This window comes from Leucopleurus acutus (assembly GCF_964270905.1).
Source record: "Leucopleurus acutus genome assembly, chromosome: 11".
Lineage (NCBI taxonomy): Eukaryota > Metazoa > Chordata > Mammalia > Artiodactyla > Delphinidae > Leucopleurus > Leucopleurus acutus.
This window is the reverse complement of record NC_139152.1, coordinates 96,591,744-96,609,162: the sequence shown is the minus strand read 5'-3', so window position 1 is coordinate 96,609,162 and position 17,419 is coordinate 96,591,744. Positions and strand designations below refer to the sequence as shown.

General features: G+C 54.1%; 1 protein-coding gene across 2 annotated transcripts; it reads left to right on the top strand.

The window, feature by feature from the left end:
- Positions 1 to 3,909: 3,909 nt before the first annotated feature.
- On the top strand, positions 3,910 to 16,990 carry POLR3H (RNA polymerase III subunit H). Of its 2 annotated transcripts, XM_082849738.1 has the most exons (7): positions 3,910 to 4,081; positions 4,197 to 4,327; positions 6,780 to 6,876; positions 13,260 to 13,346; positions 13,817 to 13,880; positions 15,288 to 15,489; positions 16,727 to 16,990. In XM_082849738.1, exons 2-7 carry the CDS (start codon positions 4,217 to 4,219, stop codon positions 16,778 to 16,780), a joined length of 615 nt encoding a protein of 204 aa, XP_082705864.1. In that variant the 5' UTR covers positions 3,910 to 4,081; positions 4,197 to 4,216; the 3' UTR covers positions 16,781 to 16,990. The 2 variants fall into 2 exon arrangements, with proteins under 2 accessions (XP_082705864.1, XP_082705863.1); XM_082849737.1 differs by having other exon boundaries at positions 3,910 to 4,327.
- The last annotated feature ends 429 nt before the right edge of the window (positions 16,991 to 17,419 follow it).

Below are 17,419 nucleotides of genomic sequence, written 5' to 3'. Positions count from 1 at the left end.
TTAGGTCCCTTCTAGAATCACCATTCCCGGTGGTTCTCAGCTATGCCTCTGCCTCCATGGAGGGCACTTTTTTTTAACATATTTATTATTTTTTTAAAATAAATTTATTTATTTACTTTTGACTGAGTTGGGTCTTTGTTGCTGCGTGCGAGCTTTCTCTAGTTGCGGCGAGCAGGGGCTACTCTTCGTTGCGGTGTGCAGTCTTCTCGTTGCAGTGGCTTCTCTTGTTGTGGAGCACGGGCTCTAGGTGCGTGGGCTCAGTAGTTGTGGCATGCAGGCTCAGTAGTTGTGGCACACGGGCTCTAGAGCACAGGCTCAGTGTTTGTAGTGCACGGGCTTAGTTGCTCTGCGACATGTGGGATCTTCCCCGAACAGGGCTCGAACCTGTGTCCCCTGTATTGGCAGGCATATTCTTAACCACTGTGCCACCAGGGAAGCCCAAGGACAAAGTCCTTTTTGAAGATGGAAAGTCGGATAGGATAGCAGCAGGTTTGTGGGGTAGAGACGACCAGGAGCGCCATTTTGGCCCAGGTTAAGCTTGAGTTGCTAAATGGGCACGTGAGCAGGTAGGTTTGTAGACTGTGCAGGGGAGCCCGCCAGTTTAGAGGTGGGTAGAGGAACCTGGGAGGTGGGAAGAGGATCCGGGTGTGTGAAGGAGGAGGGAGTGATCAGCTGGAATAAACGCTGCCCTTGAGGACTGAGAATTACCACTGGATTTGCCAAAGTGGAGGCCATTGTTGACCTTGAAAAAGCAGCTTGGATTGAGAGGTAGGGCCAAAAACCTGACGGGAGCAGTTTGAAGAGAGGACAAGAAGAGAGGATTTGGAAACAGCAAATGCAGATGACTCCTTCAAGGGGTTTTGCTGGTTAAAGGGAGCATAAAATGGGGCAGTAGCTGGAGGGAAAGGGGGCCGAGAGGGGTTTTTTTTAAGAAGTGAAAAAAATCTTAATTGCTTTTTAAAATTTGATTTTTATTCAGTTTTTAATTTGAATAGGTCATATGTTCCTATGATCCCAAACATCAAAGATTCTGAAGGGCATTTGAAAAAAAAATTCTCCTTCCTACCTCTGTCACTCTCCCACACCCCTCAGGCATTCAGTTCCTTGCCCTGGAGACAGCCAGCGTAATTAGTCCCAGAGCACACACTCATGCACGCGCGCGCACACACACACAGTATTATTTTTCTTTTTATATGAATAGTAACATCCCATATAGACCGCTCTGTGCCTTGCATTTTTTAACAATATATTCTGAATATCATTCTATCTCAAGACAGAGAGCATTTGCATCCTTTCTTATGGCTTTGCATTATTTCCCTCTATGGTACACCGTGTATATTTTTTCATCCAGGCTTCCACTGATGGACAATCATTTGAGATGGGTTCTCTCATTATCTCCATTTTACAGAGAGGCAAGGAGGTGCTGAGAGGTTCACCGGCTCCACCACGGTTGCTAGCTAGTGCGCTGCGGCGTGGGAACTCCATGCCCTTAACCACCACTGCTCTCTCCTCATCTTCCTGGATTAGTTTCCAACCCTATGTCTCCTTCACTCCTACACTCTTAGCAATTATTTTGCTATCCCTTTGTTCATTCAAATTGCACATATTTACAAGCGCTGACCTTGTGCCAGGCACAGGGCTAGGCCCTGAGGATGCAGAGGGACAGGACAGAGAAGTCCTCTGCTGTTGAGGAGCTTGCAGACTAAGTCTTTGTGTGTTTTTGTAAGCTACCTCAAAGCTTCTGTGGAAGGACGCAGAGAATTAATAAAGAAGCCTGGTCCTTGTTTTAACTAATGAGGAAAGCAATAGTGCCAACAAATCACTGTTGCAATCCTATGAGCTGAATACTATAAAAAAGCCTGGGAACTCTGCAATTCTGGCCTCATCCCCTGAGCCTGGCCCTCCTCCAGTTTCCCATCTCAGTGAAAGGCCTTAGGCGTTGGCTCCTCCCACTTCTGTCCACAGATCCTCCACCCTATCTCTGAGAGCACCCCCTGAAGACCTCTGGACTCGGCCCAACTTTGCTCTCCATGGCTACCAGCTTGCTTGGGTCTTCTCTTTCAGGGGCTACTCAGTAATTTCCTCCCTGGTGTTCTTGTCTCCACACCAGCCCCTTCCCATCCACTGTCCCTCCAGCTGATGTGTCACTATGTCATTTCTCCGTTCTGACCTAGAAGGTGCTGCCCTTGGGCTAATGTGGTGGCAGCATAGCCCAGTGGTTAGGATGATCATGGGCTCTGGAGCCTGAATCCCAGCTCTGCCACTTATTAGCTGTGTGACCTAGAACGACCCACTTAACCCCTCTTTGCTTTCGGTGAGGCAAAATGAGAAGAGATAAATGATAATGAAATAAATTAGATAACAATGGTAATAGCTCCTACCTTATACAGCTGTCGTGAGGATTAAAAGTTAATGGATAGTATAATAATAAGGCCCTTGTGATCTGGACCCTGCCTAGGTCTCCAGTCTCACCAGTTTTCATCTTCCCTATAAATTTTTGGATCCCTGAGAGAGCATCAAATCCTCTGGCCCCACCCTCCCTCTCCTCCCTGCACCCCCTCTGAGCTGAAGCTGGGCCTGGGAACCAGTTCTTCTTCCCCACTGGATCTCTAACAGCTGTAGAATAGTGTGTTGGATGAATGAATGAGAAAGGTATTACATTTGGGTTCCAATGGATGAGTAGGAGTTTTTCAGGTAAAGAAGTGTTCAAGGTTGGGCTATATAAAAGGGCTTGCTCCATCCTTCGGGCTGGAAACTCCCAGTGCCAGGAGGACAGAAGGGAGGTGAGGCTGGAGAGGAAGGCTGGGTTTAGTCCAGAATTTCTGCGTGGACAAAAGATATTCATGAAGGGAAGGCTTTTGTGACCGTGTTGGAGGTCAGTTGCAGGAAGGACTTGAGGGCAGGAGCTGGGATGTGTGGTGGCTAAGCTCCAGGGCAGCAATGAAAAGGCTCTCAGGGCAGTGATTATAGTGGTGATAGCTGTGGGAATGGAACGAAGAAGGAAAATTTGAGAGATATTTGAGAGGAAGAAATAATGATCTCCTAAATACGTTTTAAAAATTTATTTATTTATTTATGGCTGCATTGGGTCTTCGCTGCTGCGTGTGGGCTTTCTCTAGTTGCGGAGAGCAGGGGCTACTCTCCCTTGCAGTGCGTGGACTTCTCATTGCGGTGGCTTCTCTTGTTGCGGAGCACGGGCTCTAGGCGCGCGGGCTTCAGTAGTTGTGACACGCGGGCTCAGTAGCTGTGGCACATGGGCTTAGTTGCTCCACAGCATGTGGACCAGGGCTCGAACCCGTGTGCCCTGCATTGGCAGGTGGATTCTTAACCACTGCGCCACCGGGAAAGTCCCGTCACTGAGGTTTTTGTTTTGTTTGTCCCAGTATATTATCACTTTTCAGTTGAGATGTAATCTGCCTACAATTAAATGCAAAGATCTTAAGTGTTGAGCTGGATGGGTTTTGACAATTATATACAAATATATACAATTATATACATTTCTGTAACCGGCCGCTAAAAGAACATTTCTATCATCCGAGAAAGGTCCCGCCAGTCAATTCTCTCCGTTTCCAGAGTACTGTAGGGTCTAAGCATACTGTGTTTGCGTTCTGAAAGGATCACTCTGGCTGCAGCTTAGAGGACAGCCCGAGGCCAGCAAGGAGAGTAGTTACCGGCTGGGCGAGAGATGACTGGATTGCACCGAGGTCGCCTAGCAACCTGAGAGCGTTGTCGGAAGGTTGACAGCTGCGCCTACGGCAGGCAAGGCCCCACCCCACCCCACCCAGGCCCCTCCCCCCGCCCCGCCCCGCGCACGAGCCGGTAGACAGCTCCGCCCCGCGTCGGGGGGCGGGCCGAGGATTCTTATTGGTCGGTCCTCCGGAAGCTACCGGATTCGGAGTCTCGCCTAAAGTCTTGCTGCCGCCGGCTGCGTGTGGGTTCGCGGTGCGTGGCGGTGGCGCTTGGCGAGGGCTGTGTGTGGCTGGCCGCGCACCCCTCCCGCTCGAGCCCGAGACCCTGCGGCTGAGCCTCATTTTCCTCTCTTTGTAGTAGCGGAGCACGCCCCGCACGGGACACCCCTACGGTGCAGCCCCATTTCTGGCCTGGGGGCTGGTCACAGCTATTGGAACGGGACGGAGCGGGCTCGGGGATCCCCACTGCCCCAGGCCCCGGTGCGTGACTGACCCACCCGTTTCCAGAGCCCCCCGCGCAGGCCGGGATGTTCGTCCTGGTGGAGATGGTAGACACCGTGCGGATCCCCCCGTGGCAGTTTGAGAGGAAGCTCAACGACTCCATTGCCGAGGAGTTGAACAAGAAGTTGGCCAACAAGGTACTGGGTCCACGGGGTCGCGGGCAGGCCTTGGCACGGGAGGGCCCAGCACTGCCTACCCACCCGCTGCCGGCCTGGCCATGCCAAGCCCTGGAGTTGGGCAAATAGCTTAAAGTCTCAGAATTCGGTTTCTAAGCCTGTGCATGGGATGGGGGTAATCCTTAACCCACTAGGATGCTGGCAGGAATCAAAAGAAAAACTGGGTTTGAAAAAGGCCTTGTAATTGGGAATTGCTAGCGTCCCCACTTCCAAATTACTTTGCAATCTAGGGCGAGTCCTTTACCCACTCTGGGCCTCAGTTTCCATTTGTAAAATGGAAATAATAATTGCTGTCCAACCATGCATTGTTTCTGTGAAGATGGATGGTAGTTTAGCTATAAGGAGGTTTATCCATTCATTCCTGCAAAAAAATGTTTGTGCACCTTTTATGTGCCAGGCTAGCATGCCTTAGTGCTGGGTCCTCAGAGGCCTTCCCATGGCCTTTTCTGAAGCAGCCCTGCCTCTGCAGTTATTCTGTGCCATATCACTCTTTCCTTCTTAGCACTCACCTCTCTTTTCTTATTTGTTTACTAGGTTACTGTTTTTCTCTTTCCCTCTCCATGAGGGCAAGTGACTGTTGTCTTCTTCCCCATGGTATCCCCCATATTTAGCCAGAGTCTGGCACAGAGTAGATGTTCCATAATTGTTTATTAAATGAATAAGACAAGCTTCTGCTCTGTAGTGTGGTGGGGAGAGCTGATATGGGTGAGAGACTCCCACAGCTGAGTGTGTGATGAGAAGTTGAGGTAACTGTTATGAGAACAGGTGTTCACAAGCCTGTGGAATGAAGGAACTTCACCTACAATGAGGGAGACAAGAGGGTTTGCTAAGGAGGTGGTGCTTGAGCTGAGATCTGGTGGTGAGGAAGAACTAACATAGGGGATTTGTTTTTTTTTGGGGGGGGGAGGTTCTGGACAGAGAGTAGAGCTGTGCAGGAAGCAGAAACAGGATGTGCAAAGGCCCTGTGGCAGGAGGGAATATCGCATCTATCATGGCATGGAGGGGCTGGTGTGGCCTGAGCACACAGAGCGAGGAGAGGCTGGAAAGTGGTGGGAGCCAGGTCATACAGGGCCTGCAGGACTTCATCGAATAATGGTCTTCAGCAGGAGGTAGTAGGCTGAGGAGAGAGCCGGAGGAAGATTGGCTGGCTGTCGGCAGGAGGCAGGTCCCTTCCATAGAGCCTGAAATCACAGAAGGTGGAGTGTACAGACCTAGGGATTTGTTGTTGGTGGAGAGAACTCATGGAGTCCTTAGTGGATGGTGTCTGATTACTTTGTGAGGTGAAAGGAGAAGGGACCTCTAAAGGACAAAGAGAAAAGGTGTGAAAGTTACAAGAAGGGTATATAGTCCTTCTGTAATGCAGGTCCTTCTCTGACCTGTTCAGACAAATATTTCTCTTTTTTTGGCCACGCTGCGAGGGTTGCAGGATTTTAGTTCCCTGACCAGGGATCGAACCGGGGCCCTCAGCAGTGAAAGAGCTGGACTGCCAGGGAATTCCCAGACAAGTATTTCTGTATTTGAATCATTGAGTCATTTGAGAGGAGGCCACACAGAAGAGGTCCAAGGTCCAGCCAAGGGCACACATCTCCTTGTGCTTCCAAAGCCAGCCGACTCTGCCTCATTGCCCTGAGGTCTGGCCAGGACTCTGAGTTCTCTGAGCTTCTTGCTAATCCTTGAACAGTCCTGCAAGGTCTCTAACGGAGGTGATGACGCTGGTGTCAGATAACCAGACACCAAGCCGCTAGTCCTGTGCAGCATCCTGGAGTGGAGATGGGTCATGGGATGTCCTCTGCCTGTTCTCTGCCCAGTTTCAGGGCCTCCCATGAGTCACTCTGCCAGCCTCAGTCCCTGTGGCCCCGTCTGTGTGTCCGAGACTTTGTGAGCAGAACAGCGATTAGCTGTGGTCTGACACTTTAAACTGTGAGCTCTAGTATGGAACTGGGGCCTTGGAAAGTGTAGGTTTAACCAGGGGTTCCCCACCGCTGATCCTTATTAGTAATGATAATGATCCTTGATTGGTGATTGTTATTTCTAGCAGGTGAGCTGGCTACTGAGCTAGGTACTTCGCAGCTGTTCTCTTGATTTAACAACCCCACAGCCTGGTATGTCCATTTTTGCAGATGGGTAAACTGAGGCTCAGAGAAGTGACCTTGGAGGTCACACAGGGAGTGGTAGAGCTGGCGTTGTAACCTGCATCCGTCATGTCACCAAAGACCTTGTTCTTTCCAGAGTTCAGCATCCTCCCCGAGTTCCTTACCTCAGGCAGTGCCCCAATGCATTTCCAGCTGTAAACGGGGATAATCATACCTGCCCGGCGCGGGGTGGGGGTGGGAGGTGGGGGGGTGGATCTCAGGAGAGACTGCGCAGGGAGCTGGGCCTCGAGGTCACGGGCTGTGTACACGGATGCCCACAGGTCGTGTACAACGTGGGACTCTGCATCTGCCTGTTTGACATCACCAAGCTGGAGGACGCCTATGTGTTCCCGGGGGACGGTGCATCACACACCAAAGGTGGGTGCCCTCCTTCTGGGCACTGGGCTTCTTGGGGCTCAGTTTTCTGTAGGGGGAGTCCTGGTCAGGGTGTTGGGAGACCTGGGGCCTATTCCTGACTCTGCCAGGAATTTACTGGGTGATCATGGGCAGAATCTTCCCCTTTCTGGGCCTCAGTTTCCTATCTATAAGAAGGGGAGGTAGACAAGGTGATTCTCAAGGCTTCTCCAGCTCTGAGATTGTGGCTCTGTGTCTGTGTCCCCTTTGGTCTTGTGTGTTATATGAGCCCTGCTCTGCCTGGCTCTCAGGCTGCTCAGGTAGGGTGGGTGGACAGATAGTGGAAGACAGTTGGAGTAGGCATTGCTAGCTTAAAAGTGGGGAGAGCGGAGGGGAGCACAGCTGCCCCTCTTGGGGAGATGGCTGGTTGGGGGTGGGAGACTTTGAGGGACACCAAGACATAATGGTTAAAAGTGTGGCCTCTAGGTTTAAATCCCAACTCTGCTACTTACTTGCTGTGTGTCCTGAGCGGAACATGTAACTTCTCTGTGCCTCTGTTTCCTCTTCAGTAAAATGCAGTTAACAGACTTTATTTTTTTATTTTTAACAGTAGACGTTATTGTTGTGAGAATCACTAAGTTAATATGTACGGAGCTCTCAGGGCAGGACCTTGGCACAGAGCGAGTGCTTGACGGCTCATCGATTTGAATTGTTCCTCCGATTCTGTGGGTCAGCTCGGTGGTGGTCCTCTGGGCTGGCTTGGCCAGGGCTGGATGGTGTAGGGGGCTCTCATGTGTCTGGTGGTTGACAGACTGGTTGGATGGGGGGCTTCGGCTGGGTTTCACGTCTCTGCTCGGTGTGGTGTCCTGTTTCAGTAGGTAGACTGGGCACCAAAGCACAGATGCTTTTCAGGCCTCTGCTTATATCCCATTGGCCAGAGCAGGTCACATGGCGGAGGCCAGAGTCTAAGGATGGAGAAGGGCTTCCTCTGGATGGGAGGGGCTGCGGTCACATTGGCAAGGGATGTGCACCCCGGATGGGAGGGAGGAGTAGAGGGCGGGTCACCTTGAGGAGAGGGCTCAGGGAGGAAGCGGGGTGTTCTTCTCTCCCCTGCCTGGACAAACCAGATGAGAAGCAGAGGGCAAGGGCGCCATTGAGGTGGTCCGGGGCTAGTCGGGGTGCAGGCATGCCTCTCGCCTTCCGCTGGGCGCTCGTCCGCCTGCCCCAGACCCTCTGAGTCAGAATCTCTGGGGAGGGGCCTGCAGGGATTCTCACACGAAGCCGCATTTCAGGAGCCCTGCCCTGGCCCGTACTGGGGGGTGGGGGGTGTCAGCCTCAGCACAGAGATGTCCGAGCATTCCAGAATGTGCCGTGAGGCTGCCTGGTGTGTGTGTCCAGGAATCCAGAGACTTAATTAGTTCTCACGGATGCCGTTGAACTCTGTGGAGAGCTGCGTGTGGGGACCAGGACGGTTTCGTTAGCAGAAAGACCAGTCGGTGATGTGGACACAAGGCCACGAGGGCTCTGAGCCCAGTCTCTGTCGTGGGACAGGGGCCTTGCTGTCCAGGAGACAAGTGGTCAGGGGGCCAGAACTTCAAGAAAAACTCAAAGGGACTTCCCTGGTGGTGCACTGGTTAGGAATCCGCCTGCCAATGCGGGTGACACAGGTTCGATCCCTGGTCCGGGAGGATCCCACATGCCGCGGAGCAACTAAGCCCGTGAGCCCCAACTACTGAGCCTGTGCTCTAGAGCCTGTGCCCCACAACTACTGCTGAGCCCACGTGCCACAACTACTGAGGCCCGCGCGCCTAGAGCCCGTGCTCCGCAATGAGAGGCCCGCGCACCACAACGAAGAGTAGCCCCAGGCTTCCCTGGTGGAGCAGTGGTTGAGAGTCCACCTGCCAATGCAGGGGACACGGGTTCGTGCCCCGGTCTGGGAAGATCCCACATGCCACAGAGCGGCTGGGCCCGTGAGCCATGGCTGTTAAGCCTGCGTGTCCAGAGCCTGTGCTCTGCAGCGGGAGAGGCCACAGCAGTGACAGGCCCGAGTACTAAAAAAAAAAAAAAAAAAAAGAGTAGTCCCCGCTCACTACAACTAGAGAAAGCCTGCGTGCAGCAACAAAGACCCAACGCAGCCAAAAATAATTAATTAATTTAAAAAAAAGAAAAAAAACTCAGAAAAAAAGTTAAATATGAGGAAATTCTGTCCGTTCATTTGGTTGTGTCTGCTGCTTCGTGTAGGACTTCACTGCTGGTTTTCTTATCCACCCTGCTTCACCCTGGGTCCCCTGTGTTCTTGGGAACGAGGTACAGGAGTAGAGCCCAGCGTTAGGCCTGTCACACAGACCTGGAGTTGAATTGTGGCTCAGGCCCCCCTTCGTGGGGACCTCAGGCATGTGACTACCTTCCTCAGCCACACTCTCCTCATCTGTAAAATGGGCTTAACACTCGTGGCTACAAGGCTCCTCAGGGCCCGTCGAGCATTGCGCAGGGTGAGTCTTTGGTCTGTGGTGGGGATCGGTGGGCAGGCTTCGAGGCTGAGCACAAGGCTCCCCTCCCGCCACTGCCTCGCCAGGGCTGTGGCCAAGGGTGTGCTGAGCGGGGCTCCGCACCGGGCCTCTGCCTTCGCTTAGAGGATTATTCATTTGCCAGTTGCCTTCTGCTTCTTTCTGTTTCTCCTCCTACTCAGGCCAGATTACTTTACCTGTCTCTCTGGGACTCACTCCTGGAAAAACGGTGTAATGATAATGGTACCCGCCTCACACAGCCCTTGCGAGGAATAAACGAGAAAAACCACGGGAGGCCTTTGGTCCGGTGCCTGGCGCATAGTAGGTGCTCACGACATGTTAGCCTTTGTGACTGGTGACACTGGCCCCGACTAGCCAGCCTCATCCCTTGTCACTTAGGGTACCTCTCCTTGGCACCAGCCCTGTGTTCTCCATGCCTGCCCGGCCAGCTGGACCCGCCTCCTTCCCCTGCCTCTGGCTGAACTGGGGCCCCGCTCTGGGCTCTGGAGCAGCTTGTCTTTGTGCCCACCGTTTGCTTTGCTCTTTTCCCTTGTTTTTTAAGTTGTGATAAAACACATATAACATAAAATTTGCCATTTTTAGTGTATAGTTCGGTGGTACTCAGTGCATTTACATTGTTGTGTGGCCATCACCACCATCCAGCTCCAGAACTTTATTGTCTTCTTTTTTTTTAAACTTATTATTTTTTTTAATTTTATTTTATTTATTTATTTTTTATTTATTTATTTTTGGCTGCATTGGGTCTTTGTTGCTACGTGCAGGCTTTCTCTAGTTGCAGCGAGCAGGGGCTGCTCTTCGTTGCAGTGCGTGGGCTTTTCATTGCAGTGGCTTCTCTTGTTGTGGATCATGGGCTCTAGGCGCATGGGCTTCAGTAGTTGTGGCACGTGGGCTCTAGAGCACAGGCTCAGTAGCTGCAGCACACAGGCTCAGTAGTTGTGGCTCACGGGCTCTAGAGCGCAGGTTCAGCAGTTGTGGCTCACGGGCTTAGTTGCTCCGCGGCATGTGGGATCCTCCTGGACCAGGGATTGAACCCGTGTCCCCCGCATTGGCAGGCGATTCCTAACCAGTGCACCACCAGGAAAGTTCCTTTATTGTCTTCTGAAACTGAATCTCTGTCTCCACTAAACAACAGTTCCCCAGCCCCTGCCCCCCAGCCCCTGTCCACCACCATTCTACTTTCTGTCTCTATGAATTCGACTACTCCAGGTACCTCATGTGAGTGGAATCATGGTATTTGTCCTTTGTTGAAACTCATCATATCCTGAGGCAGCCCTACGTATCCTGGGACAAAGTTTGCTCGAGCCTACAACTAAGAATGGGTCTTCCTCTTCTTACTGGTCCTTCAGACCCATCCTTTTTGACTTTCCAGTCTTCCCACCTGCAGGCTAAACATCCCTAGAACTTCAGATGGGGGTCTTGGGAGGTGGCCCGCAACATAGCACCATCCCAGCTGGCCCTCCAGCTGGTCTGTGGCCTCCTATTTTATTTTATTTATTTATTTTTTTGGCTGTGTGGCATGTGGGATCTTAGTTCCCCGGCCAGAGATCGAACGTGTGCTCCCTGCAGTGGAAGCGTGGAGTCTTAACCACTGGACCGCCAGGGAAGTTCCTTCCTTTTTGTTTTTTAATTGAGATATAATTCACATACCATGAAATTCACCCTTTTAAAGCATACGGTACAGTGGCTTTTAGTATATTCACCAGGCTGTGTGACTATCACCACTGGCTAATTCCAGAACATTTTCATCACCCCCAGAAGAAACACCGTACTCATTAGCAGCTACTCCCCGCTCTGCCAGCCCCTGACAACCATTAATCGACTTTCTGTCTCTGGATTTGCCTATTTTGGACATTTCATATGAATAGAATCGTAAAATACGTGGCCTTTTGTGATTGGCTTATTTCATGTAGCATAATGTCCTTGAGGTTCTTCCATGTTGTTGCATGTGTCGGTACTTTATTCCTTTTTTGAGGCTGAATAATCTCCCATTGTATGGATATATCACATTTTGTTTATACATTGATCTGTTGTCAGACACCTGGGTGGCTCACCATTTGCTTCTGGAGGTAATTGTTCCAGCCTTGAGCTCCCTGGGCACAGGATCCTGTGTCATCCTGCCCCTGCAAGCCCAGTGCCCAAATCGGGCCTGGCACAGACCTGGCAGAGGCTCCGTGGGGATTTGTTAAAATGAACTGACATTGGGTCATACAGGGGACAGGATTTTTCCATACTGTGCGTAAGTGACATCTGCCCTCATCTACCCTCTCCGAGGTCAGCATGCGGCTCTCCCATCTTAAGAAGGCTCAGACGGCTTGTATTTGTCTCCTCCCAGGGAGGGAGGGGCACCAGCTGCCTCCTCTCCTTTTCCCACACTTTCCTGCCTGGTGGAGCCATGGGGAAGCAGCCTGGTGGGGAGCTGGGGGCCAGGTGGACCCTGCTGTCCTTGGGGTGAGGCTGCCAGACCAGGCAGCTGAGGGCATTGGTAGCAGAAGCCTGTGTTTGGGGATTAAACCCTTTCTGAGGAAGGCAGATTCAACCCAGTGTTCCTGTCTCATGGTTCAGAAAGACTTGGAGTTTCCCCTTGGCAGAACAGCTGTGTGACTGTGAGTGGGTAACTCAGCCTCTCTGAGCCACTTGAGCATGGTCACACTGGGGAAGCATGACATCTGACACAGGTGGATCGTGATGGGCACTGGGCGACTGCCAGGGGGCAGCCTTATGGTTATTTACTAGCCCTGGCGGAATTCAGGCCCTAGACACCACCTTTGGGGCTCGGTGGACACCCCGTGTGTGTGCGTGCACGCGTGTGTGCAGGGCAGGGGGCAGGCGCTCAGCAAGGGGCAGCAGTGATGGAGTGACGGCTTCTGCCAGGCTGTGGAGTCAGAGTCTGTGATGTGGGCACAGACCTTACCTGATATTTTTCTTGGGGTCAGGTGAGTAGGGACCACATAGGACAGGACTTGAGAACCCACAGAGGCATTTTTGCTGGTTTATTGGCTCTTCCCCCACCCCAAAGTCCAGAGCATTTTTAGCATCCTGTTCCAGGTCAGAGCTATGCCTGGGGCAAACTTTGCCAATCAGCAGGAGATGGGGGAACTTGTTTCCAAACCTGGTTCTCTTTGCCAGTTGCTTCTGCCCTTGTTAGAATTTAAAGGAGAGAGCCTGGGCTTCCCTGGTGGCAGAGTGGTTATGAATCCACCTGCCAACGCAGGGGACATGGTTCGAGCCCTGGTCCGGGAAGATCCCACATGCCGCGGAGCAACCAAGCCCGTGCGCCACAACTACTGAACCCACGTGCCACAACTACTGAAGCCTGCACACCTAGAGCCCGTGCTCCACAACAAGAGAAGCCACCACAATGAGAAGCCTGCGCACCACAATGAAGAGTAGCCCCCGCTCACCGCAACTGGAGAAAGCCCGCGAGCAGCAACGAGAACCCAACGCAGCCAAAAATAAAAATAAATAAATTTTTTTAAAAAAGAAAGAAAAGAACAGCAGCCCGGTAATTTTAAAAATAAATAAAGGAGAGAGCTTGGAGGAAGGCTGGAATTGACTTTGGAGTCATTGCTAGCCCAGAATCTGAGCTCAGCTGTGACTGATGGATTTGGGAACTGAACCTCAGTTCCAGGGCCAGTGCTGCCGGCCTCTCACACGGGGGCCAAGTTGTGGCCTTGCCGGGGACGGGGCCGAGGGTCCCTCCGGCTTAGCTAACAGGTCTAGGCCCACGGGCGCCTGGTGTGGACTGCTGTGTGGCTTCTTGGTGCCGCCACGGGGTCAGCATGCCAGTGAGTGAGAGTGGACACTGGAAAGCACAGGCCACCCCAGCTGGAGCAGCCTTTCCTCATGGCCTGCTCATCACCGACACGCTTTCATTTCCAGTTCACTTTCGCTATGTGGTGTTCCATCCGTTCCTGGACGAGATTCTGATTGGAAATATCAAAGGCTGCAGCCCGGAGGGAGTGCACGGTAATGTTGGCCCTGAGTCCTCACATGAGACCCGGGAGCACGCTGGGGGCAGATGGCGGGGCTGGCCTGCCTCCCTTTAGCTTCTGTGCTGGGCCGCATGGTCAGGGGAGGGGTCACATAGGGAAAGAGAACCTTCCCGAGCTGTCTGAGCAGCTTGTGCGCAAGGGGGATACTCAGCCCCCTGTGCTATAACTGTGCGGACCTAGGCCAGCTGGGGGCCTTCACTGCAAGGCTGTGAGTCAGGACCTCGGGGCAGGCACTGGAGCTGGCAGAGGTGACTCGGGGCCCTTGGCATCCGCTGGTCCCTGTCGTGCAGTGTCCACCTCGGGTTTGGGTGGCTGCTCAGGCTGTGGCAGAGGCGTGGGGCTCTGGGGTGGGGACGGGGCCCAGGGTTCCATGGGCAGCACAGGGTAAGGGCTTGCTTGTCCATTCTGAGCCCCATCTCATGCTGTCACCTGCATGTCTTCCAGTCTCTCTAGGGTTCTTCGATGACATTCTCATCCCTCCAGAGTCACTGCAGCAGCCGGCCAAGTTGTATCCTCCCAGGGTTAGAGTGGGTCATGGAGGAACTCGGGCCTCTCCAAATGAAGGTCCTCACTCTTCGAGGTGGCCTTGGGTCCTGTGACCTGATGCTGCTGGCCTCTGCCCACCCCTCCAGCTTGCATTTTGCTCTGGAAGCACTGACCTGCCTGTGCTTCTCACACTGACCGTGGTGTCTGCACACCTGCGCCTCCATCTGGACTGTCAGGCCTGGTTCCAGCTCAGTGCGCTTAGGTTGTCCCTTCAGGAGTCATCTCAAAGGTCACCTCCCTCTAGAGGCCCGCCTGACTGGCCCACCTCCCCCCCCTCAGCTAACATTTGAGGGCTTGGCTCTGCGGGTCCTAGGCTGGTTGAAGATTCCTGTTGCTGGCTCCCCCATTGTCCCTGTCCCGGCCCTTGCCTGCTGCACTGGGGTTGCTGTTTCTGTGGGTGCTCACCGAGACCGCTCACCAGGAGGGACCCCATCTTGTCCCGACTGTACCCGCAATGCCCAGCATGGGACCTGGCGCAGAGGAGGGGCAGGACCCATCTGCGGGGCTGCCATTAGAGGGCAGCATGTCTCTTCGGTGTGAGCTCTGCTGATTGGAGGGGGGCCATCCAGCAGAGCCGGCAGTAGGGAGCCGGGGTGCGTGCCTGCGTGCGTGTGCGCATGTGTGCAGGGCAGGGGCTGTGTGTGGCTCTGGAACTTGTCAGAAAACCTGGCCCAGGCTGGCCTCTCCCTCAGCCTGGTGACCTCCCATCCTGCCGTGTCCTCTTGGAAACTGGGCAAGTCCTTGGGCTGCCTGCTGTCAAGTGTCCTGAGGCACGGAGAGGGATGTGGAATTGCACTATGTGGAGAACGCTGGCCAGCGTCAGTGAGCACTCGGGCCGACCGAGGGGTCCTGTGGAAAGCACTTTCCACGTGTGCTGTTTTATTACCTCCCCCCTGCAGCCCTGGAGGGCAGGCCTTACTGTAATCTGTGTTTTACAGATGGGGACCCTGAGGCACCGAGAGCTTGGGCCTGGCCCCGGTGGGTGGTGGAGCTGAGGTTTGAACTTGGCAGTTGGCCTCTGAGAGGACACACGGGCAGAGTAAGACCTCAGGCACCGAGGGGCTGTGGTCATTCCATGTTGAGGCAGAGCTCGCGCTGTGCTCTGGAGCTCCTTCCTGCGCTGGTGTCCCGTGGTGCCTGCCCGGGGTCCGTGTTCCCAGTCTGGATCCTGGTGCCCAGGAGATCCAGCCACTCACTGGGCCCGGCCCGACCTTGCCTCTCGCACACAGCGCTGGGCCTGCTTTTCCTGTGACTTCCCAAAGCATCTCAGCCTGGGATTGGATTTTCCTGGGGCGTGCCGTGGGAGGACTCCCCAACACTCTGGCTCCCCCGTGGTCTGGTTGTTGCCTTGACCCTGCGCCCCACCCAGCGATGAGGCAGAGCAAGTGTGGGTGTGGGAGTACGAGACGGAGGAAGGAGCGCACGACCTATACATGGACACCGGAGAGGAGATCCGCTTCCGGGTGGTGGACGAGAGCTTTGTGGACACGTCCCCCACTGGGCCCAGCTCAGCCGATGCCACCTCTTCCAGCGAGGAGCTGCCAAAGAAGGAGGCTCCGTACACGCTTGTGGTGAGCTGTCCTCATAAGACTGCGGGGAACCGCGGGGCGGGAGGCCCCAGCAGGTCAGGGTGCAGGTCCCTGTTGTGGGGTCTTGGGCAGTCCCTTCTCCCTGGGGAGCCCCATTTCTGCAGGCCAGGGCAGCGGTAATTCTTTGTTTTTTCCTTATAAATTTATTTTTTGGCTGCGTCGGGTCTTTGTTGCTGTGCGCGGGCTTTCTCTAGTTGCAGGGAACGGGGGCTACTCTTGGTTGTGGTGCGGTGGCTTCTCCTGTTGCGGAGCACGGGCTCTAGGCACGCGGGCTTCAGTAGTTGTGGCTCATGGGTTCTAGAGCACAGGCTCAGTAGTTGTGGCTCACGGGCTTAGTTGCTCTGTGGCATGTGGGATCTTCCCAGATTAGGGCTCGAACCCGTGTTCCCTGCATTGGCAGGTGGATTCTTAACCACTGCGCCTCCAGGGAAGCCCAGGGCAGCAGTAATTCTTGCAGCGAGGTCGTAAAGCTGCCATGGCTGCTGGGGAGGGCAGGGGAGTCAGGCCCCTGCCCACAAGAGGGATGACACCAACTGGACAACAAGGCTGTGGGTCAAGGGGCTGAGAGAGGAAGAAACCAAGGGAGGGGTGGGCTGCTCCCACTACAAACCCACACGGCCTGAGGTGGCAGGGAAGCTGCAACCGGCCAGATCTGACTTGGGTCCCTTTTGTCTTTTATCCTCATGAAGCCAGACAGCGAGCAACACATGACAGAAGTGGGACTTCAGGGGCCTGCTGGCAGGGTTTTCTGGTATAGCGTGGGCCCCGTACTTCACTTTTAGGGCACCTGTCTTTGTCAGGATTGTGGGTGGCCCAGGGCTTCCCCTCTGCGTGTGTTTGGAGGCTGGGGCTCAAGGTTACTAGGCCTTTCTGGCAGAACTAGACCACGAGTGGCTCAGAAGCCAGGCCCAGGACTGGTCTGCTGGTGCCTGTGTGGGCCAGGCCTGGGGGCGAGGGGTGAGAGGCTGTACCCTTGGTAAACCAGCACTTTCCTTACATGCCTCAGGAGAGGCTGGAGCAGGAGAGGGGAGTCTGGACCAGCGGGGAGTACTGCTGCAGCTCCGGCATGTCCCCAGAGCCTCCTGGCTGGGGTGTGCTCTACCATCCCTTTGGCCTGTGCTGGGCGCCTAAAAGGAAGGGCCCCCATTGCCTCCTGTCCAGGTTGGCTCCAGCTCTAAAGGTAGATGAAACATGCCTGTTCTCTCTCTCCCCCTGGCAGGGATCCATCAGTGAGCCGGGCCTGGGCCTTCTCTCCTGGTGGACTAGCAGCTAGCACTGGGGTTTTGACACTGGACCCTGCCCAGCCCTCGGGAAGGTGGTGCGGCGGGTCCTGAAGACGACAGGATGCCGAGGAGCAGCCTGTGCCCTTCCAAGCTGTCCCCTCCCCTCCTCCTCCCAGACCTACCCCACTAAGTCCCACCGTCCACATGGACTTCTGCCTGTCAGTGACAACAAAGATATTTAATAAATGATGGCCACGTCAGTTGGGAGAGCCACCATTGTCTCAGTGTTCTAAGGTTACCGAGTTGCCACAGCTGGGACAGTTCCTCACCCCGGATCACTTCTGGAGATGACTTAATGGCAGGACTTGGGGTCTGAGAGATCCAGGCTGCCTCAGGCTATGCTCTGGGCCAGCTGAGCTTGGTGGCTCCATAAAGTAACAGCAAGAGGCTGGCCTGGGGCAGCTGCCAGTTGCTGATCAGAGTCTGACGTTTAAGGGAAAAACCCTCTTCCCACCAGCGTATGGAAGGTGGGGCGGCCTGGACTCAGCTGACCAGCTCCATCAGGAAAGTGGATGCTGTGGATTTTGCTGGCCCAAGGGGGTGAGGGCTGGTGACCTGCTGTTGTTACTCCCCCACCAGCAGTACAGCAGGAAGCCTCGGGCCAGCTGTCACTTTCCGACCTTGGCCAC